The 26,815-nt window shown below is 46.4% G+C and overlaps 1 protein-coding gene across 2 annotated transcripts; it reads left to right on the top strand.

The window, feature by feature from the left end:
* Positions 1-733: 733 nt before the first annotated feature.
* Positions 734-17,425, top strand: FGF1 (fibroblast growth factor 1; the record flags this gene model as incomplete). 2 transcript variants are annotated; one of them, XM_080712679.1, is made up of 3 exons in its annotated part: positions 734-902; positions 11,554-11,657; positions 17,234-17,425. In XM_080712679.1, 3 exons carry the CDS (start codon positions 734-736, stop codon positions 17,423-17,425), a joined length of 465 nt encoding a protein of 154 aa, XP_080568805.1. The 2 variants fall into 2 exon arrangements, with proteins under 2 accessions (XP_080568805.1, XP_080568804.1); XM_080712678.1 differs by having other exon boundaries at positions 17,231-17,425.
* Between the last annotated feature and the right edge of the window lie 9,390 nt (positions 17,426-26,815).

Genomic DNA, 26,815 nt, shown 5'->3' with positions numbered 1-26,815 from the left:
TCTCTATGCGATAGGAGAACCTCTTAGTCATTTAGTGATCTAGCTCATAAAATTTCCTTTGGCGCAGTTTTTGCTCTTTAAAAATCTCCCTTAACCTGCTCCACCTGCCTTAATTCCTGGCTCGGTTCTGTCCCCCACCCAACCCCAGGATGTTTCCTTCACATATTAACCCTTTGCTGTCTCTGCTGTGTCCTTTGCTCACAGGTCCCCAAATGTCTGGCCAACTGGGCTCTCTCCTGCACAAGGGCCCGGCGACACCCAGTCAAAACAGTGTGAGGGTGGAGGGCAGAACCTCAGTCCTGGCCTCTCGGCTTTTGTGGGTTTCAGCCAGACCCTGGGTGTTATTTTAGTACAACTTCAGTGTTTAATTTGAGGATGTGTGTGGACCAGAAGGGACCGAGACATGATTTTTTCCCCATGGCCAAATGATTAAATTTAAAGTTCTAAAAAATGCACAGCTTGGTTCAAAGCCACGTCCAATTGGAAAGAGAAATGCCCTGAATAGCCCTTGCAGGCCCAGGACCCTCCTTCCCTAGCCAGCAGTCACCTCCCAGGCCCGTCTTCTGTGGCTATCACCTGGCCAGTCTGTGGTCGCAAGCTGACCGGCAGCCCTGGGTCCCGAAGCAGTTCTCTGCTGAGAGTCCATCCTGCCTTCATGGGAGGGACATCCTACAGGTTTGTTTAATTTCTTACAGTCCTGAAATCGCCTCCACCTGCCTGCCACTGAGGAGCCATGGCCGAAGGGGAAATCACCACCTTTACGGCCCTGACCGAGAAGTTCAACCTGCCTCCAGGCAACTACAAGAAGCCCAAACTGCTCTACTGTAGCAACGGAGGCCACTTCCTGCGGATCCTCCCGGATGGCACAGTGGACGGGACGAGGGACAGGAGCGACCTGCACAGTAAGCAGCTTTCTGAATCATGCCCTCTCACTGTCTGTCGTCCTTAGTCAAGGATGGGTGGAGGCTGGTAACTAAGTACTGGTACCCTCTCCTCCAAGGTCCTTTCAGGCCTGGTGCATCCAGAGGTAGAGACAACACACATGTGCAAAGGGCCTGGGTTTGGAAAGTAGGAAGTTACGGGCCACCACTTACCCAAAGGTGTCCTATTTCAAGTTTTTAACCGTAATTCTTTGCTGACCTAACACAAACGGGCTGCCGGTGTTCACTAGCTGGATGTATTCCCAGGTTTTCGTAACTAGCCAGCGATCCAGCCCCTGAGGCTGGCTGGGGCCTGCTTACTCCATGATGGGAAGAGGCTAGATGGGCAGGGACAGTAAATCCTGCACAAAGATATGGGCTTGATTTCAGGCTAACGAACTTTCCAGGTTATGTTTCCTCTGGGCTTGATTTAGAAATCCTGGTCCATAACCGGAGTCTTGCACATCATAAATTATGCAGCTTTCCCGCTGCACATGATGCAGATGTGGCTGTGGTCAGGCGGGGTAAAGTCTTTCTGCAGACTCTCTAGAAGCCGGAAGTGGGGAGCCATGGAGCCAAAGGCTGACCCCCTCTTCAGGCTTTCCCAGCAGCCAGCCTCTCAGAGGATGTTGATAAATGGAGGTATGGCTTCAGAAAAAAGAATCTTCTTGACTAAGTATAAAGACCTCTTCCTTCTGCCTCAGTACTTCTGCTGCTGGGTGGATGCTTGATACCAAGTGTCTGGGTCCTACTGTGATATTTCAGAGACTCCGTGAGAACCACTAAGGCTTTAGATGTTGTAGAGAAGTTGAAAGTCAGACCTGGTTCCTGCTTAGAGGGGCTGAAACCTCAAGAGTCAGACAGGCCACAGATCAAGAAAAGAAAAGTGTGTGTGAAATCAGGAGGCACCTGTGCACAGGCACAAAATAAGGATCCGCGAGACTGGCTTTAACATGAAATGCACAGCACTGGCTGCCTTGAGGTGCGGGTTTATGATCTGGGAGTCTTAAATACTCCCCGGATGTGCACTGAAGGCTGCGGGCTTGACGTGTGCTTCCGTGCTGCCCACCCCCAAGTACACGGGTTGCTGGCCGGGTGGCATCATCCCTTCCCTCCCGCCCCCCACTCAGACCTGGAGCTGAAGAGTAGGAAGCTGAGGCTGGGGCTGGCAGCTGCAGGATTCTGTGTTACAGACTTTGTTTTGATGACTTGTCTTCAAATGGGCCCTGCATGCTTTATACTCAGTGAAATATAAGTATCAGAATAAGCCAAAAAATAAAAGACTAGTACATTAATACATTTAACATAAGCAAAGTTTATTGCAAATAAATGAACTTCAATTGTAATTCATTGTGTCAGGCCCAATACATCATTTATGTAATCTGATCACAAACACAGGGAAACAGGCTTTAATTTCTCTGGGCTTAAATGTCTCTAATAAGTCTTATTAATTTTCTGAATCAACGGGAAGGCTCCAGTCTCCAGAATGGTAAAGACCATTTTGGCGATGTGCTCTTTGAGGTAAAGCTGGCCTTTCTGGGAAAGCCTGAGTTGTGGGGTAACAAAAGGTTCAGTAGCTGAGATTTCCTTACAAATGCAGCACCCATTCCATCCCCGACATGATAGACTGGCTGTGGGTACACGGCACTAGAACAACTTTTTTTTTTTTTTTTTTTTTGTGATGGTACTGGGAATGGTACCCAGAGGCTTTCTATCTCCATGCTATACTCCCAGACCTATTTTCTATTTTATTTGGAAACAGGGTCTCACTAAGTTGCTGAGAGCCTCACTAAATAGCTGAGGCTGGCTTCGAACCTGTGCGATCCTCCTGTCTCAGCCTCCCAAGCGCGGGGATTACAAGCAGGCACAACCATGTCCAGCTTTAGAACAACTTTTGAGGTCTGTCATGAATCCAGGCCTGACTTAAAATGCCAAGAACCTTTGGAACACTGCACAATGTGGCTGTGGGTGTGTGTAAAGATGCCTGCATCCAAGTGATGCCAGATTACTTGTGCGGTGAGCATGGGTGAGTTACTCAACCCTTTTGGCCTTATTTTCCCATTTGTAAAGTAAGCATGATAATATGACTGGCCTCACAGGTCTCTCGGGAGAACTGAATGAGATAATAGAGTGAAAGTTCTTGCCAAAGTGCCTGCCCCAGAGCAAGAGCTCAGCACATGGTGGTTCATAGAACTGTTACCATCATCAAAGTTTCTCTATATTCACTACAGCTTGTGGAAATGCAGTATGATATTAAGGACCTTCCCTAGCCTCCCCTCTTCTATAATACCATCACTCAGGAAGGGCAAGGGTCTGGATTCAGGCTTTGATTCAAGGTCCCTCTGCCAGCATTTAGAGTTGCTATGTGGGCCTATTAACTTGCTTGCTGTAGAACCAAGGACAAGGGCTGGGGGAACAGAAATCAGAGTAAGTAGGGTAGGTGGGTAGAAATCCATCTCTAACATATCAGTGCCAGCACTGGATAGTACACACACACACACACACACACACACACACACACACACGCAGAGTCAGGAGCCCTGATTGGGAGTTGGAAAGCGTGAGTTCATATTCCTGCTCCTCTGCTTTCAAGCTGGGTAATATTCTCTCATGTTGCATCAGTATTCTGCAAAAGAAGCTCAAGTTGTTTTGCTCTATGACTCCTCCAGTTTCCGGTGTCCGATGCTGTCTAATTTGGGGAATACCTTTTACCGTCAGATGCTCAGTTTCCTCACCTGTGGAATGGAACTGATTGCCCTAATAAGATCCCAGAGGGGAGATGAGTCCTCCTGGGCACAGAGGCACTCTCTGAGTGAATGTGGTTCTGTCGCCCTCTTCTGCCCAGTGGTGAAACTTCTACGGCCCTTAGAAATCTCAAGGGTTATTCTCAAATAGGCATGGGGCTGATGCCCTTGGTAACTGTACCCGTATGGTCTGGCAAAGGGTTTGATTTCTATTCCTTGGTCATTAGTCTGAGCATAACTGGAAACTGTTGTGACAGGTGGAGAATCACACCAAAACTTCCTTCAGAAAGAAAATTTCTAAGCCAATCATAGTTAAAGAAATCTATATAAATCCCACAAGATAGAACTATATGCCTGTATTTTTGCCACAAGGCAAAAATAATTCCCTTCACATCCTCTACTAGTTGATCTGCCCTGGGCAGAGTTGGGATGTTGTCAACATTTGTCTTCTTTGACCTGTAGAAGAGTCAGTCTCCAAGTCCCTCACCATAGGGATGCTGTGTGCAGCCATCTCAACAGACCTGGGTGAATGTTTCCACTGATTAGAATTTCTACACGTAGAGAAGGCACCTCAGATCACAGTTGGAGGCGATTATCCAATATGCTGTGAACGCTGGTTACACTGTGGTACCGCCGACGCCAGGTACTACCAAACAGGGAGAGCTTCAGGTTCAGGAGCCCATGGAGGGAGCTTGTGGAAGGCTCCCACTGACACCAGAGCTTTAACTCTGAGAGGCGGGCAATGGGCCCCCATGTGAGGGTCCTGGAGGAGGCGCAGGTGCAGGGGAAGATGGCCAGCTCCATTCTGGATGTGGGGCATTTGAGAAGCGCCTGGAGAGCCCGCAGCTCCTCTTGCAGTCAAACTCTACATTTACTTGTGTGATTACTCTCGCTGGACTCCCTGAGGACAGGACTTTGTCTCTTAATGCTCAACAGTGCATTTCTGTGGTCAATATGCTGCCTGCCTTTTGGTATATAATGCCCAGTAGACATTCACTTGATGAGTGAGTGAATTATATTGATGGCAGATCAACTCAAACTCAACAACATATTCTGTGGATGGGTATGAAGCACTGTCAGTGCTGGGCACTGTGACGGGCTCTTTCCTTTTTACCTCGACAAAGCCCAGGAGGTTCCATCATCCTGGGAACATGGAGGCGAACGGGGGTGGGGGTGGGTGGGTGACCAGGTCATCATGGAGACAGCTTGGCCAGACTGCCTCTTCCGTTTCCAAAACTGAGCTTGCTTTCTTTCTTTCTTTCTTTCTTTCTTTCTTTCTTTCTTTCTTTCTTTCTTTCTTTCTTTCTTTCTTTTGTTCTTTTCTTCTTTCTTTCTGTGCTAGGTAGGAATGGAACCCAAGGGCATTCTACCTCAAAGCTAGACCCCCAGCCCTATATTTTCATCTTTATTTTGAAACAGGTTCTTTACACATATCACCACCACCCTTGACACCAATCCCACCACAGTGGCTTCAACTGACAAACTAATGAAACCCGCTGGAGTCTCCAGCCTGGTGTGGGTCAGAGCGGTACAGGGTCCATCACCACTACTTACTAGTTATATGTCACCCTGGGGCAGTTACTTCTCTCCTAAGTGCCTCAGCTTCCTCATTTTAAAACTAAGAACGACAACAGTATCCACCTCAGGGGAGAGTGGGAATCTGAAATGTGACAGTGCTTGTGAAAGTATTCAGCACACTGCCAGGCACACATCAACATCATCGTCATCATTATCCCTAGGCTTCTGGGCCTTCCTCATCTCACCCTTTGATTTTTTTTGAGCCTGGCTCAGTGGTGCAAACCTGTAATCCCAGGATTACCTGGGAGGCAGAGACAGGAAGATCACAGGTTTGAGGCTGTCCTCAGCAACTTAGTGGGACCCTGCTTGAAAATAAAAATAAAAGGATCTGAGGGTGTAGCTCAGAGGTAGAATGCTTCTAGTTAAATCCCCAGTACCACAAAATAACTATGGTGTTATGGCCTGCTCGCTGGCATCCCCAGCCCACACCTCGTCCTGAGGCCCACAGCCTCCGCCTCCCTGGGGCCAGTGAGGGGAGGAGGATTAGCAGTGTTGCTCACTATACAAAGTGTGTGCCAATCAAATATTTATAAACCCAGCCACATCCTACAGGCACTATGCAAATTCGCTGGTCAAAGAGTCCTACTTTGTACCCTCTGAGCAGGGCAGACTGCTCTTCAGCGAAATCCCTCCCTACCCATACTTTTGGGGAGTCCAGACTTCCGCTGTCTGGGTTGATGTGACTCAGAACTTAATGGTGAAAGCACTTTGTTCCCCACCAGCCTGGGCCCACTTGAGATGACTTTCCAAATGGCCACGGGGGACACAGCCAGCCCTGCTGCCAGCAAGCCAGGAGAGAAGGAGGTCCGCGGGCTAGAGCGCCCTCCTGGCACAGTATCCCAAACTTGGTCATATGTGATATAAAAGACTCCCTGGCCCTTCTCCTCACCTGTTACCTGCATATGCATGCATATACAGAGGGATTTCTCTAAACTTTAAAATATAGATGACACATTTCTATCATATATATACCATATATATTTATATCATGTGTATATAACTCAATCTCTGGACTAAATCAAGAATTTTCAGGCACCTCTTTCACATACTCAACGAGCAGACAACTTTACAGGTTTCAAGAAAAGAATTTTTCTCTCGTGTGTGTGTGTGTGTGTGTGTGTGTGTGTGTGTGTGTGTTCCAAACCACTGGAATTTTTTCCTCTCAAATCCAGTTTCTTCCCTTTCCCTTTCTTTAATGTTTTGCGGAGCCTGGCTTGTGGCTACATTTTAATTATAAACGCCACTGACATGAAACAACCTCCCTGAGTTCTGAATGAGGCTGACCTCACTTTGGGTAAACACGGCCAAGGACGGGAAGTCTTCAACCCAGAATAAGCCAGCACGCCATGCCCACACCTTCTGGGGAAGCAGGCTGGAAAAGTGAGATGCGCTGCCCAGGGAGGACCTCTTGTCCGTGTTTCTAAAATAGTAGGGTGGGTTGGGGGGGTAGCTTGGTGGTAGAACATTAGCTTACCATGAGAAAGGCCCTGCACAAAATCCCCAGCACACAAAAATATAAATAAATAAATAAAAAAGAGCAGGAGTCTAGATTCTACTGGAGATACTTATGGTCACAAATCCACCAACCCAATACTTCCAGCCCTCTTCGAGTGCATTTTTACGACTGTCAATTTGAATTTCTCTAAGAAATTTATTTTGCCACTAGAGTACAGGCTAAAAAGTTGCTTTCTACTCTGATAAGTCAGAAGTTGCTGTCCTCATCTTAGATCTGGAAAAAGAAGTGCCCTATGAACTACTTCATTTTTTATCAAGAACTTGCACCTCACCTCACTCTTGGGACGCGCAGAGCCAAGGCCCTTCCTGGGCACAGATGGCAAGTCTTCCACCCCTGGCTCTGGGTGCTAACATGGTGGAGAAGTTGTAGCTCTTGTGGGTGCTTATCTTGTCCTGCTGCCCCATCACTGCTGGGTCCCAGGAAGAACCACCTGTTATGAATCCCTAAGCTCTGGTCTCAAGGCAACGAGCGGTCAAGCTTGAGCTGGGTTCTAGAACATCTTCAGAGGACACCAGGGACAGGAAAGGGGAGTCTTGGCCAACTCCAAGTGTTTACCCATTGATTAAGAATGAGCTTTAAAGTATAGCTACCACACTGACAGGTAGGAAGGAGAACTGTGGGAGATGGTAAATCTTTGATGAAAACTTTGCACAAGACAAATCATAGCTCATAGATCTGTATGTAGTCAACCAGAAAAATGTGTACAAGAGACACACCAAAGACCAGCAAACACTGGCAGCCGGATCACTCAGAGAGAGCCTCACAAGTATTTTTTAAAGAAAAAAGCGTGAAGATGAAGGGGCATCCCCTCCATTCCTTTCTCCAGTCCTCGTCCTCCTCCTTATCCTCCCAGATCAGCTACTGTGTGAATCTCATCTGTATTTAGTGCAGATAATCATATTTTACTACATATATATTCATGAGCTATACTATGCATGCTTTTTACAAGATTTTCATCATTGTTTACTGTATTCCCACCATTTCTTTTTCTGTATCTTACTTTCTGCTTTTCTTTAAAAGAGAAAAAGGAGGGAAATTATATGTAGAGAGAAAAACAAAGAGAACTTTTATGGTAGTTTCTGAACTTCTATTTGGTTTTGCTCAAAAGCAAGCAGTCTTTGTTACTGTTTTATCAGTCATTTGGTTCTTGTGTCTGTCCCTAATCCTTTGTAAACCCTGGGTGCAGGGACCGTGTCTGACACTGAGCACAGTCCCAGTACTTGGCAGATGAGTGTGTGTGTGTGTGTGTGTGTGTGTGTGTGTGTGTGTGTAGCAGCCCTCCATCCTGAACATGCCTCCTGGTGTGGCCAGGCCCTCACTCGGGTGCCTCTCTCTCTCTCTCTCTCTCTCTCTCTCTCTCTCTCTCTCTCTCTCTCTCTTCACTCTTCCTCAGAAGCATCTACAAGAGGATGTAGGTCTAAAACACTGGAATGAAGTCACCCCCAGAGAGTTGAACACCTACTCAGCTACACGAGCAGCTCAGCTGGGTGTCATTCCTTCCTGCCAGCCCTGCTTGCAGAAGGATATATGTTTAGGAAACTTAGCCAGAAAGAAATCCAGTGAAAATGAGCTATGAAACTTGGACATCCTGGAGAAATAATATTTACAGAGGAAACTCTTGAGACGAACTCTCAGCAGTGCTACAGCCCTGGCGCTGGGGCTCGGGGCTGAGGGCTGGAGTGCGGTGCTGGGCAGGCCTCCAGCTCTTGTTCACCTCCGGGAGGCTTTTCCATGGCAGACAGGGCTCCACAAAGGGCAGTTAACTCCACTCAGCCCCACAGCCAGACACATGGGCACTATCTAAAGGCTACAAAGTAGATGTGAACAACCAAATTAAAAGCCTTAAAAAAATCTTCCTTAAAAATCGGAAAGGATCTGCCCTTTGGGACCTGCCTTTTGGGAGTTTCATAGTGTGTTTCACTAAATACCTACATAGATGAGTAGTAGGAAGAAAAAAAAAGTCCCGAGTACCCGTCTCCCTTCATTCCATAACTAAAGATGCGAAGCTCGAGGACTACCTGCCATCTTGTACACGTCTGACCTTGAACTCACAGAGGTTCAAACCAGAGAGTATGGCTGGGTTTGAACCAACCCATCCCACTCAACCAATGCTCCTCTCTCATGAGCATGCTCTCGGAGGTCACCAAAGACGGCAGAACGTGTGTGGAAGGAGATCTGAGGCTTCTAGTCTTCTCCTGTGATTCAATAAACTTCACTTGCCACAGGCAGCTAGGGGAAGTCCTGAGCCTACAGCAAAGACATCTGAGGACCGAGATGTGTCCTCAGGGCCATGCTTGTCTTCAATAGGGTGCTATGATGGTGTCACCCAGTGGAGGAGTCACAGGTGATGAGAGGAAGCCTGAACACACAGGCGTGGCCGTAGGGAAGTGGTTAAATGATGATGGTATAGTACCCAACACAGCACAATCCAGCTGGCAAAAGAACAGACTTAACCTTTAGTACTGACAGTTGCTGAGCAAAAACTAGCAAGGTGCAAGCCTCTGCGGATAGTACCATCATTCATAAAACACAAGGGGCAGAATGTGTATTTGGCAATATATGCATATAATCTCTCTAAACTGTGCCCTGGAGGGGTTTCCTGCTGTTCTCTGTCTGCACCAAGGGAAGGGAGAGCTGATGTGTGGGAGGACTGGAGTGTGGCTGGAGGAGACCGTACTGTCTTCTCTGACACCATTTCCAAGTTTAAAATATGTGAATGGATTTCCTACTCAGAGAAATTAAAAAGTAAAAACAGAGAAAAGGCCATTCAGGATCTACACTGCCACCAAAGCCCTGTGTTCCAGCCTCTCTATCCCTCAGCTAATACACTGAACCCCGGAGAAACCCCTCCTCCTCTAGAGAACTAGTTTTTGGGTGCCATTTCACTGGTCTAGTTTTCTTTTTCTTTTTCTTTTTCTTTTTTTTTTTTTTTTTTTTGTTTGGTGGTGGTACTGAGGGTGGAACCCAGAGGCTTTCTACATCCAGGTCATACTCCCAGACCTTTTTTATATTTTATTTGGAAACAGAGTCTCACTAAGTTGCTGAAAGCCTCACTAAGTAACTGAGGCTGGCTTCTAACCCATGTGATCCTCCTGTCTCAGTCTCCCAAGCACCGGGATTACAAGAGTGTGCCACCACGCCTGGCCACTGGTCTAGTTTTCACTCCTAGTTGTAATGATGGTTGTGGCAGTCTGGTGACCAAATAAATTGTCTGGCAGAGTTCTTACTTCATTCCAGTTTCCAAGTGAGATGATCAGAGCACCTCCCTGCAGAGGTAGCCTAGTGTGCATGAACCAAAGAATAATTATTAATTGGATACTGGATTCCAGTTACATCTCCAGGTCTGTGCAAGGCACCTTGGGAGTTTCCACCAATGCAAATGAGGAGAGTACAGCTCAGCGTGAGTCACGGTCCCTGCCTCGACCTCCAGGTTCCTTGATCTGGGCACCCTGGATCTTTGGGTGAATAATTCTTTGTTGTTGAGGTACCCTGCACATTGTGGATGTCTCCCAGCTTCCCTGGCTTCTGCCCCTACCTGCAGGGAACAGCCTCCTACTCCTCTGCAGTGACAACCTAAATTGTCTGCAGACATTGTCCAGTGTCACCTATGAGATCAAGGGGCCTCCAGCTGAGAACAACCACGCTCACAGCTGCATTGCCAGGCAACTGCTCCACACTTACCCAGGGGACACCCCTTGGCCTGGGCCCCAGTTGATCAAGGGGCTGACAGAATAGCATTGTGGATGAGTTCCCTGCATCTCACAGCTGGCCACTGTCCTAACTCCCTGGAAAAATATGCTTTCTGGAAAAACAACAATCTCAGATTTAACAACAACAGCAACAACAATAATAATAACAAAAACAACAAGGCCAGATGTGGCAGCACACACACACACACACACACACACACACACACACACACACACACACACCCTATAATCCCCACTACTTGGGAGGCTGAGGTAGGAGGATTGTGAGTTCAAGGCCAGCCTGAACCAACATAGCAAGGATTGTGTCTCAAAAATAAAAATAAAGCTGGGCATGGTGGCGTACACTTGGAATCCCAGCATTTAGGGGGCTGAGACAGGAGGATCACGGTTCATGGACACCTCCGGTACTTAGTGAGGCCCTTTGCAACACAGATATGAAACCCTGTTTCAAAATAAAGAATAAAAAAAGTAGGGCTGGGTGTGTAGCTTGGAGAGAGAATGCCCCTGGGTTTCATCCCTAGCACCACAAAAATAAATGAATTAATTTAAAAATTTTTTTAAATAAAATTAAAAACAATCTGTCATCAGGAATCTCTCTCTCTCCCATGCCTAGAAGGTACAGGCCATGAAAAGGGGCTGTGCAAGAGATTGATAACTGAAGCCAAACACACTCAGGCTGGCCGGCTGCCTGTTCTACAGTATCTCAAGGTTTCTGGGGTGACAGAGCCAGGGAAGTCGATCCCGTTTCCTTCTGATTATTTGCCTCCAGGTGACAGAGAGAGCGAGGAGGGAGGCACTGGGCAGGCACCTGCAGGGTAGTTCTTTAGCCCACGGGGTGGACACATAGTGAGCCCACATTGTCTCTCCTCCTCACAATAAATAGCTCCCCATGAACAGGTTTTTTGGAAAGGAAAGAAAAAAGAACTGTACTTCTGTTTTGATTTGCCAGAAGCTCATCCTTGTGGCTCTGAGAAGCCAGTGAGCAGAACTTTCCGCCGCCCACTACCCCGGTGCCGGGCTCTGCCGGTCGGCAAAGGCCAGAGCATAGTGTTTATTTACTTTTGTTCATGTCATTTTTATTCCAGTTCAGCTGCAACTCAGTGCGGAAAGCGTGGGGGAGGTGTATATAAAGAGTACCGAGAGCGGTCAGTACTTGGCCATGGACACCGACGGGCTTTTATACGGCTCAGTAAGTACGAAGCTGACACACCTCCAGACACAGCCGAGGTCTGAGGTTTCCAGAAACCTCGTTACGCTGAGTGGTGCAGAGTAAAAGCATCAATTAGTCTCTGTTTGTTATTTTTTCCAGTAGTATTCCCGCTCTTTACTCTGCCTTATTTTAGGTATAAACCTAAGAGTTTCTTGTGGTAGCCTCTCAAAATACTCAAGTATACTATCACACAGACAGAGGAAACGTTGATTGATGTTTTGGGGACTCTTCAGGGGCTCGTTTCAGAACAGCTAATCCTCCTACTTTATCCATTCATCCCCAAAACGTTTCTTATGTACCTGCTCTGTGCTATAGGCGTGTCTCTTGATGCTTTTTATAAAAATTGCATAACCTACACGCTAGTAGTTTATATGTCATATATGAAAATTTTTAAAAAGACCCTTTTATTCTAGAAGAACTATCTGAAAGAGTGAAACAGTTAATAACTTAATTCAAAATCTTTCAAATGGCTCCTTCTATGACTTGGGACCATCTTAGATGCTGAAAGGGATATAAAGATGAACGCACCACGTTGGGAAGTATGGTCTAATGTTCCTTCGGTAACTGGAGTCCTGCACATCTGCTTCTTCCCTCTTAGAGTTAATACTTTATACAGCTTTGACCCAGAATATGTTGGCCTTTGTGAAAAATGAATAGAAACACAGGTAACCTGATTTTGCCCCTCTTGGTATCGCCACTAAAAGACTGAACTGAAGAGAGCTGAAACCAGTAAGTGCAGAGTATGCAATTATTTTCAGATTTAAGGGAGCCTTTCTCTATATCCTAACAGCTGGTAAAACCTGGCTGCAATTCATGACCCAGGCCATACCCTTCCTTCAGCCTTTTATGAAGAGGTCTAAAAAAGAGCAGCCAGTAGGGAGAGTTTAGTTTAGGGTTTCTTTTAGCCAGAGCAGGGACAGGAAACTCTTGAAGGTGTCAGCTGAGCCAAGGTGCTCATGTGATCATGGTTCAGCTTGTCACACTGCCCCCTAGGGGTCAGGGATGGAATCATCAGAATAGCAGCCTCTCCTGTGTTGTTCCCTGAAATACACTGCAACTTCCAGGGGTTTGAGCCTAGGCAGTAACTGCTGCACTGGGCGTATTTTTTAGAAAGGTAGTTTTTCCAATTGGTAATAAAATCAACCAGCCATCAATCACTGTCTCAGCTTTGCAATCAAATCTCATGCCTCTGCCACTCTGGCAAATTACTTGCGCACCGTGAGCCTGTCTAAAATAGGATACTAGTCAGGCCTGGGGGCGCATGCTTATAACTTGTGAGGCAGAGACAGGATGATGGCAGGTTTGAGGCCAGCCTCCATGACTTAGTAAGAACCCTAGCAACTTAGCAAAGCCCCTGTTTCAAATTGAAAATTTTCCTAAAAGACTGGGGATGTTGCTGGGAAGGCTAGGAAGTAGAAAGCCCCTGGGCTTAATGCACAGTACCAAAATAAGTAAATAAATAAAAGAAAATGGGCTGGTAATGGATAGTGACTGCCTCCTGCAGGGCAGCCCCTCCCCCACCACCACCCCAGCTGTCACTACAACTCACCTGAAATTTGACTTCAATATGCTTTCTAAGCCTGATTTTTTAAGTCTTCCACACTGAAGTTCTAAAGAGTAGTTCTAGCCAGGCGTGGTGGCACAAGCTTGTCATCCCCGTGCTTGGGAGGCGGAGACAGGAGGATCGCTCAGGTTCAAAGCCAGCCTCACTGGCTTAAGAGACTGTTTCCAAATAAAATATAAAATGGGTCTGGGAGTATAGCCCGGAGGTAGAAGGGTTCTATCCCCAGTACCACAATAAATAAATAAATACATAAATAGTAGTTCTAAAGTACCTCACGGTTCTGCCTCATGCTCTAAACAACTTTTAGATATTAATCTATCCTAATCCAGGTTCTTTTGTGTGTGTGTGGAAAGGACATAGCTATTTAAAAAATAAGTTTGAGCCGGGCGTGGTGGCGCACGCTTGTAATCCCCGTGCTTGGGAGGCAGAGACAGGAGGATCGCGCAGGTTCGAAGCCAGCCGCACACGCTGCCTTAGGAGACCCTGTTTCCAAAATGAAAATGTAAAAATAGGTCTGGGAGTGTAGCTCGGAGGTAGAAGGGCTTCCAGGAACCCCAGTACCACCAAAAAAAAAAAAAAGTTTGAGCCGGGCGTGGTGGCGCACACTTGTAATCCCAGCATTTGGGAGGCTGAGACCTGGAGGATCGCGGTTCATGGCCAGCCTCAGCTACTTAGTGAGGCCCTCTGCAACTCAGTGAGACCTGGTTTCAAAATAAAGAATAAAAAATAGGGCAGGGGCTGTAGCTCGGAGGTCAAATGTCCTGGGTTCCATCCCCAGACCCACACACACACACACAAATGTTTAAGAGTCTACATAACCAAAATATGAATATAGTTATCTCTGGGGATGGGAATTGGGTGATTTTACAATATCTGAATGCCTTCCTGGATGTTCCAAATCTCTTATAGCAAGTGTACATCACGTCCCTACATAACTGGGGAAAAAAGGATGCTAAATATAAAAAATAAAATTACAATGAGAGGCGTGGATCCGTAGTGGATCCCCCCCACTATACACAAACATAGCAAGCACCTGAGCTGGCCTGCCCACGCAGCCTGTAACTCGGCCGTCTCGTGTGTGTCGGCTGCCCTGGTGTAGGCTATGGGGTGTGGCTGTCCTCACTATCATAGACCCCGACAGGAGAGCACGGCCACACAGTGCATCCTGCCTCCCTCCTTCTACCCCAACGACACGCATCACACGCTAACGTCTGCACCAGGTCCCCCTGGAGGCTGCACAGTTATCCAGTTAGACATTCTATTTATAGCCCATCTTGTTCCAGACAGACTAAGGTGTCTCACCCAAGGGTCACTTCACAAGACTGTAAGTGAATAAGAAACAGGATACTTCCTGCTACCTAGTTCCTTACTAATGAAGGCTAACTTTAGGACTAAGGGTGTAACTCGGTGCTAGGGCACTTACCTAGCATGCACAGGGTCCTGAGTTTGATCCCCAGCAGCTAGACAAAACAACAACAAGAACACCAAATTAGTTCACTATCTAGCTGGTGAATACCCATCATCTGCAAAGCTCTGTGTTGAATACAAGGCTGACAAGGTTTCATCTCTTTCTTCAGTAGGGCTTAGAGTCTAATTGGACAAACGTGTCCACAAATAGTGAACAATGAACAGTATTATTGGAAACTACAGGAAAGGAAATCATCAATCACTACAGGCAGAGAGAGATTGCAGTGCCAGGTGTGGTGGTGCACACCTGTAATCCCAGTACTTGGGAGGCTGAGACAGGAAGCTCGCAGGTTCGAGGCCAGCCTCGGCTATTTAGCAAGGCCTTCAACAACTCAGCAAGACCCTGTTTCAAAATAACAAATAAAAAGGGATAGAGGTGTGGCTCAGAGGTAGAAAGCTCCTAGATTCAATCCCCAGTATCAAAAACTTTAATTAAAAAGTAAAAAAAAAGAGAGACTACAGAAAGCATGTAACTTGAAAAGATGCAAAGTCAGATGTGTGAGGCCATTGGAAGGTCAGCACATCGCATAATGACTTTAATATACCTGCCTTAAATTTGAATACAATAAATGTTTCTAAAATCTGGACAAATGGAAAGGTCAAAGACTGGTTCTCCTCACTTTCTTACAGATAAATTACAAGTTAAAATATCAGCTGGTAGGTCTTTTCAAGTAACTGGACCGTTTAGTAATCTCAAGGCTAGCTTCCCTGCTCAGCACACTCAGCTGCTCAGGTTTCCCAGTACAGCTGTGCCTTTACCCGCCCAGCCAGCAGCCTTGCCCCCGGGACACAGGTCACTTCCAGTTGTTGTCATTATATCCAGTACTTCAAACACCATCTCAAAAATATGATTCACACTTGTTCAACTGTTCCCTTCGGGTAAATTCCTAGAAGTGAAATTGCTGGGTGAAAGATGATGCATGTTTTTTTTATTTTATTTTATTTTTTTTTTTTTTGCGGTACTGGAGATGGAACCCATGGGCATTCTACTTTATATATATAGTACTAGGGTTCCTGGAAACCCTTCTACCTTCTACCTTCGGGCTACACTCCCAGACGCCCATTTTTTTATATTTTTATTTGGAAATAGGGCCTCTTAAGCCAGCGAGGCTGGCTACAAACCTGTGCGATCCCCCTGTCTCCGCCTCCCAAGCGTTGGGATTACAAGTGTGTGCCACCACGCCCAGCTTCCTTTATATTTTGAAACAGGGTCTCACTGAGTTGCAAAGGACCTCACTAAGTAGCTGAGGCAGGCTGTGAACCGTGATCCTCCAGCCTCCCGAAGCTGGGATTACAAGCGTGGTCACCAAACTGCCCTCATTCAGCAGCGGTACACGGAAATGCCTATTTCCCACACTCTCACCAACACTACAGCTTGTGATCTCTTTGGCCTTTTGGTCTTAACCAAAGCCAACACATGAAAAATCTTTTAACCTCCATTGTTCTTGCTAGTGATACTGAATATGTTTTTATGGGCTTATTGCCCAATATTGAAACAGCAGATAAAAACATGCCATCTTGATAATATAAATCTTATCCATAGAGCCTTATTTCTTGAGTATATACACAGATGCAAAAGATGCAATGGAGGGTGTTTATCAACCATCAGCAGTTGCCCAGGGCTGGGAGTGTAGCTCAGTGGTAGAGTGCTTGTCTAGCAGCTTATGTAAGGCCCTGGGTTCTATCCCCAGCACTGCTCAACAAAACAATACAAAAACACAGAAAAAAAAACAAACAAAAAAGGTTGCCTTTGTCTGGGCTTTGGAGTTATCTTTTTCTTTTCATTTTTAAGTAAAGTTGTAAAATTTTAAAAGTACAATTCTTAAGTAGCAAAAAAATAATTATTTTTGCTGTGACAGGAGGATCCCAGGTTGGAGGCCAGCCTCAACAATTTAGTGAGACCCATTTCAAAATAAATAAAAATGGTCTGGAGGTATAGCTCAAAGTTAGAGTACCCCTGAGTTCAATCCCCACCCAGTACCAAAATAGTTATTTTCATTATAGAATTATTTAAGTTCCAGTGTATATTTTCTGCTTAGGACAAATTTTGCACAAGCATTCATGTCCACAATATGGAGGTTAAAATTCTGATATTACTAGTGAAAAGCACTAGGGTAGAAAGGAATAGTCATAGGTTTTCCCTTATTCTTCAGCTCCAAACTTGAAAAACCCTACTGTGCACGGTCTGGCCTTGCCTCTTATGAATGTTTTCTCATGGCCATGTCAGTGGATCGTGAATCCAAGGAGAAAAAAAGGTGCAGAGAGTCTAGCAGCGTGTCCCCAGCGGAGATCCTGGAGTCCTAGAACAGCAGAGGGAAGGAGGCTTACAGGGACAGCTGCAGGAGCAGCGGCAGGTCGGAGCTATTTAAATGCTAGGGACCCTTCTGTGTCTCACGGCCACCCCCTGAGATGGTTCCCTCATGCCCATCCTTCTGAGCAAGAGACGGGCGCTGGTGAATGGAGGAGCCCTGTTTAAAACCACTCGCTGACAGCTCCCCCTCTTTGGGTTTCATATTTATAGCAGACACCAAATGAGGAGTGCCTGTTCCTGGAGAGGCTGGAGGAAAACCATTACAACACCTACACATCCAAGAAGCACGCGGAGAAGAATTGGTTCGTCGGTCTCAAGAAGAACGGGAGCTGCAAGCGCGGCCCTCGGACTCACTATGGCCAGAAGGCGATCTTGTTTCTCCCCCTGCCAGTCTCCTCCGATTAGATCAATCCGTTCTGGGTGCCAGGCACTCCCGAAGCGCCTTGAGGGGGGCCTCACCTGGCTGACCCCAAAATGTCCCCTTGGCTATTGGCTGCGCTAACCCTCAGCCCACCGAGCCTGAATTTGTAAGCAATGCACTTCTAAGTGCCCACTTCACATTTTTGCAAAGCCCTTTACCCCAGCACAGTTTGGAACAGAGGGACCAGATTGCTTGTAGGGGCCACCTGGCTGGCCAGCCTGAGTCCAGGTGTGGGGATCCACTTGCCTCAGGGCACCTGGTGCAGGCCGAGCCTCTCAACGCCAAGGCAAGGCCACGTGAAGTGGGTTAAGGGGTCTGCCAAGTGGATCGTTAGTAACTGCATGCCATTTCCTGCTACTGAGTAAACCTGGCGGCCGGACCCCAGAACGTCTGGCACAACTGCCTCTTTCCCTTTCAGCACCCCACAAATATTAACAGAGAAGCTTATAGCGAGGCTTACAGGAGGGCAGTGTTCTGTGATAGAAACAGGGACAGAGAAATCCCTTCTTGGAGGCAGAAGGGATTTAAAACAGAAAGAGGGATTGCGCATTGGTGGGCCACTTTTGAAGCACGGGATCTCGGTTCAGAATAAGTGATGGAGGAGAGGCTCAGGCACAGGAAAGCAGAATGGATCCACAGCCTGGGGACGCCTTCCCATGCAGCGACCTGCCCAAGGTCACTCAGCAGCTGGGAGCCTCTGACATCAGAGGAGGGCCCCAGAGGGGCTTCTCAGTAAAAGCAAGGAAGTCACATGTTGGAAAGTTCATCTGAGTCTGGGGCATGAAGAGAAAGAAAGGCTGCCGCTGGATGAGGGGATGCTATGGTCTAAAAAAAAAAAAAAGTGTTAGTGTTAGAAGCAAGAAAGTGACACCACAGCCTTGAGTGGCCACAGGAAGCAGGACGCTGGGGTTCGGGCACAGTGTTCCCCACTCTGGTGTGCCCACAGACTGCCTCCGGGGACCTGAGGCAGTGGGGCTGGGAATGGAGTTTCTACATTTCCGTGCTCCCAGGTCCTGCACAGGCTGCTGCCTGCCCTCACCCTACTTGACAGAGCAGATCCTAAAGGATGTCATTCAGATGAAGATGGCTCCGGTCCCTGACCTTGAAACACATGCACCCCAGGCATCTCCCTGAGCATTCGGGCAGCACGGATGCTGGGTATGCCTGTATTGAGGAACATGGTTTTAAGGTGCTTTGGCCCAATGCCTATCAAATGCCCATTTAGAAATTACACAAAAGCATATTGCAAAAGATGTTAAGCCTCACAAATACCTTTCCTCAAGAGACCATTTCTGTTACCCTTACTTGTATAAATATGCTTCCTGCTTAAAGTAAACTTGACCCAAGTGGCTAGTAAATTAGAAACACTTCATCTCTGACATACGATACTGATGCCACGTAATGACCTTTAATAAGCCATTTAAGTTTACTGTGAGACTGTATGTTTTAATCACATTTTGAAATACATAGCTCAAAGGCGGTTAAACTGATTAGCATTCAGCCTCTGCAAATGATAATAATAGGATATGATTTATAAGCTACTCAATTATCTAATACTTACAGCACATTTACTCAGGAGATTTTTCTTTGTATTTCAGCTACCCTATTATGAATTTTCTTTTGAAAACAGGGACTCTTAAGCCATGACGTGATAATTGTGGATAAAAACTGATGAGTGTTAGCTCACATTTTATGAGGAACTGAAATCATTATTAATTGAAACATAATTCCTTGGCAATTAAACTGTCCCATTTAGGATGGAAGAAAAATGACAGCTTGAAAGTTCAAAGTGATAGTGCCATGGAGGAGCTGAACTAAGTAAGCTGACATTTTGGTTAATAACAGTGGTCTGTTCTGTACAGAGAAATGATTTCATAACTTTTTTGTTTTTATAACTTGGATAAGACAGTTCTATTTCATTTTAGTAAATCTTTGCAAGCAAGTTGGGGATAATGCAGTGTGACTTAACATCTCTTTAGTATGAAGATTTGGCCAGTAAAAAGTACCCAGAGAGGAAATCTAAGGTATTTATAATAGTTCATAATGTTATTATATGAATCAAATTCAAGTATAACATCAGCCAAGAAGAATTAAACGCCATTGCTAACAGATGAAATGGAGGTCTGTGATTTCGGAGACACAGACACTGCAGCCGACCGACTCCAGCAGCCTTAGCCCAGCCGTCCGTGTCACCTGCCTGCCGTGTGCCAGGTGCAGTACTGGGCACTGCAGCCCCTGGGAACCTCCTCTGTCTGGTTTGCTGCTGTGTCCTCTTCCAGGGCATTATATTTATGATGAAAGATGCTGTGGATTCATTTCTTTCAGTCAGGCAAAAACACAGATATTGTGGGTTACTGTTGAATAAATACCAAGTCCCAGAAGCCCAGGATTTGGAAGAATTAGCAACTCCCAACAAAAGATAAAGCCCTAACAAAGGTGGCAGAGGGTGTGGCAAAGTGAACCTAACATTTGCAACTGCAGGCCCGAGTTGGCTTCAGGAGGACTACTTTCAAATCAGGAAGGGAACCTGGTAGGCAGCTCCCTGTACTGTTTTGAGCAGGCTGATGTTAAACACAGGAATATTCCCAAGGGTGCCGCCTCCTCCTTTGTTAAGGTGTGCAGCCATCTCCCGGGCCTGTGCCTTCGACTGTCACCAGGTGCCTGACAGCCTATCCAGGGTCAGGAGCCTCCATGTCCTGGGGAGCCGGCAACCTGTGGAGGTGGAGGTAGCAATGGCTCCCTCCTGTGGCCAACGGTGGTGGGGCGTCAGCTGCCACTGAAGATGAGGCCCTTGCTTTGTGCTGGGAGGAGTCCTCCACCTTGCTGAGCACTGCCTGAACCAGCCAGGCCACAGGCTTCGAAGCCGGCCTGCCCCGAGGACAGCACCTGCCATCGTACCCACCCCCCAGTCTGCATCATACAAATATTAATAAATGTTCCTTTAATCGGCAACAATGGCTCTGAGTTTCTGAGCATTATGGCGTCTCATCTTTCTATGGAAGGACTCCCCCTGACACCCTTGAGGCGGGGGCTTCTTAGTTTTCTACACTTATCTCATTATCAGATAGGAAACTTTAAAAGCAGACAGTCAAAGCTAAGGCAGAAACACTTTTAAGGCAGAAACATAAGGCAATATTGGTGATTTTCTAGGTTTCCGGTAAGGAAATATATTCAGGAAATTTGTCCCCTCAGGAACCAGGCACCACTAATAACTCAGCTGAAACTTTTTGTAATGTGAACCACGTGCAATTACAGTACTCCTGCCAAGTTAACTGGCTGGTGCTCAGGCTAAGACATTGTGAACTGAAAAAAATATTTAAGGGCTTATTTAAAATTTTAGGTCAATGTTAAAAAGCTGCACGTGTTCATCTCAAGAGCCCACCAGATTTTCTAAATTATCATATGCCACAATGTTTCCATAAGTGGACCTCTGCATCTTAGGGCTTATTCTTAGAGGAAGGACACTGGTGCCCGGCATGTTGTGGAAGAATTAGATCACACACAGGGCACACACATGTGTTCAGCCATCGCCTGTCAAAGAAACTGGGCAGTGTGTGTGCACAGTGCTAATTACATACCACCATCAATCCTCCTTTTCCTTCTTAAGTGGTTTTTATCTATTTTTTGGAGCTTGCTCACAAAAATAATTAAATTTTCGAAATAACCCATCACATACATAACCTTTATATCTACACAACCAAAAGGTCACAAGAACTGTTGGAGATGCACTTGGGTGTTTTTATTACATTCTCCTAAACAGTACTGATCATTTAGGTCAGGCCTAAACATTAATGAGTCCCAATCGCAGTTTCAAAAAATATTGACTTAAAGCTGTTGTCCTCCTTCCTAAAGATGGAGACACCCAATTAAGGTCCTGGGTTATGACTTTGGCGTTTTCAAAGACACACGGTTGGTTCTTGAATATACAAGAACAGGGACATCAACAGGAATATACAAGAAAAGGGACATCCTATTACCCAGGAACCATCTGTTCTGAAGCTCAGTGATTCTCTTAGCTAAGTTTGCTCCTAATTGCACAAAATAAATGAAACTTCAGATTCCACAGTGCCCAGCGCAGCCTTGGGGCTGGTGGCTATGGATTCTGCTCCTGGAAGCCGGGAGCCTTTGCCACCCCTCCTCCCATGGCACTCTCTGCTGCGGGCCCTGAGGTCATTCCTCCCCAACTCCCACAGCCCTTGGCCACTCCTCTCCTCCCACCCCATTGCTACTTGGTAATCATTTCAAAGAAAGTTGACTGAGCCAGGAAAAGGCTATAAGCCAAGCACCCCTGAGGTCTTCCTCAGCTTCTATCACTTTCTGGAAATTACCCTTTCACCTCGTATCTATCTAAAAAACATGCCCACCATTATGACTCAGAGGTAAGATAAGCACCAGCTTGTGTGTGGATTTAAAGATTCCTATCTTTGGGGTGTGCTGGTGCGCTGCTTGTAATCCTAGCATTTGGGCAGCGGAGACTGGAGGATCGCAATTCATGGACAGCCTCAGCTACTCAGCGAGACCTTTCACAACTCGGTGAGACCCTGTTTTAACAATAAAAAGACTAAAAACTAAGGCTGGGGGTATAGCTTGGAGGTACAATTGCTCTGGGTTCCATCCCCGGTACCATACACACACACACACACACACACACACACCAAAAAAAATTCCTATCTTTGCTGGACCAACTTTGAAAAATAATTCGGTGCCCTAAATGAGGGGCGAGGGTGGCTGAGAAGAGGCCTTTTATGCATGAACTTGACTGCAAAGAGAAAACTATCAATGAAGTTAGGATTTTTCACATTTATCAGAGTGAAGTTTATCATGGGGAGGGTGGGGGGGACCGCTTTTAGGTAGATAAGAGGTGAGAGGGTAAAGTCCTGAGTGCTAGTGGGTAGTTGTTATATTTCTAATGTGGTAATAGTGGCACACCAAAGAAAAATCATGTCATCAGCTGCACTTTTTCACCAGGTACAGTACAGTAGTGACACTGTAGGAATATTTAAGCCCAACTGAGCAGTGGGACCTGTGTATTCCCCATTTCAAAGAGTACTAGGAATATTAGCTTGGCAACTGTCAAAATGAAATAGTGGTTGGCAAAAAGTGACATCCCCTCCTTCCTAATCTGTTCCCCAAAGCTGCCCTTCACCCACAGAAAGAAATTCCTTTTGTATGAAATACCCAACATACATAAGAGTACATAAAATGTGCTCTAAAACCCAGCGAGAGAACTCAGAATCAGAAACATGGAGATCTGCCATCCGGAGCCCGGGGATTCCACATACACTCTCCCCAGTGTCAGGAAAGGCACTGAATGGCTCTTGGGAGCTTTCCGCAATGGCGGACCCACTTTGCAGTTGACATACTGACCATGACATTCTACACTCTTAGCTTTCCACTCTAGTTATAAAATTTAAAAAAGAAACCAAGTCACACCGCCTGAAGCCTGAGGGTGGGTTTGCTGCATAAATGTACATTGTTGCAGAACCTAGCTTGGGGTCTTCTGATGGGTCTGAGTGTTTGTGATGTGGGAAGGAAGTATTTCCCAAATTGCTTCCTTCCCTCTCAGCTCCCCGCTGTCACACAGGCTAAATTTACGCATTGGACAGCTAAACACTGGTGTCTGTCTCATTACGTAAACAAGCAAAACCTCACCCTGTCCTTGATGTGCGTTTCTATCAGCCCTAATGAAGGGTTGGGTGCTCCTGTTCGGAACTGCAGTCAATTTAAGGATTTGGTTCACTTGGCCCAAGTGTTTAAGGATGTAGACGTAGACAGGCAATTTGTGCAAATCATCACAGAGATATAATTCATTGTGATTTCTACATTTCATGTTTTCCTGTCGTAAGGAAAAAAATAAAATTTAATGCGACTGGTGACACACAGGAGCAAGATGTTAGATTAGCTTGCTGATATGCCTCAGCCAGAGTTCTTTATTCTCCAAAACAAGTCATAGGAACGTTGCTATATACCAACTTCTTTTGTGTGCGTGGGAGAAAAAGGCCGCTGGGAGCCTGGGAATATCAACTCTGTTAAGAGTTCAGTAATTTCCTGTGGAAATGAACAGAAAAATCTAGGCATTCTCAAAATAGAACACCTGCATTAGCAACAGTGTGGCTGACCCAGGGAAGGGTGTAGGTTTTAGGGCTGGCCAGATTATGTCCGATCGTATAAAACAAAACTGCAAGTCCCGAATGATTGTGCAAAAGGAGCAAATAAGTGGGAAATCTGTGTCGGCCTGTTGCTACTAGAATGGGTCCTATCATATTTGAGATGAGGAAGAGAGATGAGTTGAAAACGTGCACCTCTGCCAGGCGTGGTGGCACACGCCTGTAATCCCCGCGCTTGGGAGGCAGAGACAGGAGGATCGCGCAGGTTCGAAGCCAGCCACGCGCGCTGGCTTAGGAGACCCTGTTTCCAAATAAAAATGTAAAGATAGGTCTGGGAGTGTAGCCCGGAGGTAGAAGGGCTTCCAGGAACCCCAGTACCACAAAAAAAAAAAAAAAAAGTGCACCTCCGCCGGGCGTGGTGACACACGCTTGTAATCCCCGCCCTTGGGAGGCTGAGACAGGAGGATTGCACAGGTTCGAAGCAGCCTCAGCTACTTGGTGAGGTTCTCAGCAACTTAGTGAGACCCTGTTTCAAATAAAATAGAAAATAGGTCTGGGAGTATATCCTGGAGGTAGAAAGCCCCTGGGTTCCACCTCCAGTACCACAAAAAAGAAAGAAAGAAAGAAAGAAAGAAAGAAAGAAAGAAAGAAAGAAAGAAAGAGAAAAAGAGAGAGAGAAAGAAAGAAAGAAAGAAAGAAAGAAAGAAAGAAAGAAAGAAAGAAAGAAAGAAAGAAAATGTGCACCTCCTAGAGCACTTGAACATCTGGGGAGAGCTTGATAGGCCGGAGGCCAGCCCTCCTGTCCTCAAGAATAAACAGCAGTGCTGCAGTGAACAAGAAGCCTCGCTTCCCAAGTCCTAACTTGTCCATTCATGCATCATTCATTGTCCACCACTCTGTTAGTCGGGGTTCATGCAGAAGACATAATCCCACCAACAATATGAACAAGGAAAGTTTAATGGCTTGTAAAAAGGGATTCACAACTAGAGGGGTCAAAAGAGCTCTAAAGAACAATGTGATGGCCTATGTAGGAAGCAGCTGTGTTTTCCAAGTCTGAGCAGAGTGCTCAAGAAAGGAAGGAGTTGGAAGAGGGTGTCCTCGCAAGGGTGCAATGCAGGCTTTATTGGAGACGTGGCTGTTGCAAATTGCACCGAGGTCCTTGGGGGAGCTCCCCACTGGAGTGCCAGCGGGAGTCTCTAGGAGTGGCTTGCTGGGGCGTCAGAAAACTCACCAGAGGTTGTGTCCCAAGAAGGAAAGCACTGGAACCCCAAGGAAAACCCCTTCCTCTTATTGTGTCCCTCCAGCACCCCCTACTGACAAACACTTTATTGCATCTGCAGGTATAGAAATGTTTACAGGGTCCAGCTCCAGTATCACAAAACAAGGATTATGAGAGAAAGGTACAAAGTGCTAATTGCATAACTGTGATTTGAATGTTCCGCTAGACACAGAGAATTCAAAGATGAGACAGTGTGGTCCTTTCTTTTGTTTGGGGTTTTTTTGTTTGTTGTTTGTTTGTTTGTTTGTTTGGGGGAGGGGTGTGATTGGGAATTAAACATAGGACTTCACACATAAGTGCTCTACTACTAAGATATCCCTCTAGCCCTTATTTTTTTTTTTATTTTGAGACAGTGTCTGGATAAGTTTCTCAGACTGGCCTCGAACTTGTGATCCTCTTGCCTCAGCCTTCCCAACCAGTGTGATTACAGGCATGTGTTACTGAGCCTGGCTGTGGTCCTTTCTCTTAAAAATCTTAATCCCAGTGACTTGAGAGGCTGAGGCAGAAGGCTCACAAGTTAGAGGCCAGTCTGGGCAATTTAGCAAGACTCTGTCTCAAAATAAAAATGAAAAGAGCTGGGAGTATAACTTAGTAGTAGAGTACCTGCCTAGCATATGCAAAGCCCCAGGTTCAATCCCCAGGACTGAAAAAAATCTTATTATAGTAGTGGAGGGAATTCCTAGATGAAAGTGTTCAATTTTTCTGGCTTTGTTTCTTTAAAAAAATGTTACTGTCCCTCTAAGCCCTCTGAAGCGAGCAGCAAGAACACCATGTATATTATGATAATATCCTTCCTTATATGTAGTTAGTGGTTCCCACATTTAAATCAACCCAAGTCAACATAACGTACATATACAGAAGATAGTTCTGAAGCCAAAGGGGCAGAGCCTGAATCCTGGCTCCTCCACGAGTCCATATTTGAAGAGATCTTGCTCCAAACAATCCATAGGAAAGAGACATGAGTGTCTTAGCTGACCCCAAGTTACATAGGCCTGGATCACAGTCATCTCCCTACAGGAGTCTGAGCTGGCCAGTCCACATCTGAGCTATCGTGTCTCACTCTAGAAAGTCCATGGAAGAGTAAAGGGCCAGAAAAACATTTTAAAAGATGAGATTTGATTTTGTTTTTCTTGCTCTGGTAGTCAATAAGTGTAGGTATTTTGAACTTAACAAGAAAATGGTTTGGATTTAATATAAGGGGGAAATTTTCATAAAATACTAAAGCCACTGCAGCCACAGAGTTACATCTCCAGGCAGTGGCTGGCCTCGGCCTCCCCTGGAGATCTTCGTAGAGTCTGGATAGACACCTGTGGCTCCCTCAGGAACTGTCCTCCAGCTGCTGAAAGTAGGATAGGCAGACGGGCCTGGGCCTCTGGCGCCTGCAGCGATGTCCCTGATGGAGACAGCTGTGTGCTCAAGGCCATGCCCTCCAGAGGCAGTCTGCAGGGGAGTGCTCTAAAGAGCCATTGCAATTTTGGAGCTTTCCAGGGGGTCTGCTGAAGGCCACTGAGGTGGCCCTAACGACTCCTTCTGCCCTGTCCTGCGTCCTTTCCTTGCACAACTGCTCCAAGAGCGCTCTCTAACAAGCTTCCTGCACACTGATCTCAGAGTCGGCTTCCCAGGGAACCCAGCCCGTGACCCAGGATGCTGCTGACATTGCTCCGAGCAAGGGGGCAGCAGAGACCTGCAGCCCTGTGATGCTACAAAGTCTCCGGGCATGCGGAGGTGACCACGCTAAGTCTATGGAGTCGCAGCCTGTCTCAGTGTGCAGTCCACGTGTATGTTCTGCAAAAAAAAAGCCTCAACCTTCCTTCTCATCTGTAGCTGGCCTGATGTCACTTGGGGGGGGGGGCACTTGCTGAGTCATTAGACTGTTCATTCGGTCACTTGTCCAGGCTTTCAACAAGTATTTATTAGGGCCTAGATATTCACCGGGCCTCAAGGTTCTAGGGGTGCACATATCCCAGGAATTTACGCACTGCCTAGGG

Source organism: Muscardinus avellanarius (genome assembly GCF_963383645.1).
Source record: "Muscardinus avellanarius genome assembly, chromosome: 1".
Taxonomy (NCBI): domain Eukaryota; kingdom Metazoa; phylum Chordata; class Mammalia; order Rodentia; family Gliridae; genus Muscardinus; species Muscardinus avellanarius.
Note: the sequence above shows the minus strand (reverse complement) of the source record. Positions and strands in the feature narration are given on the sequence as shown.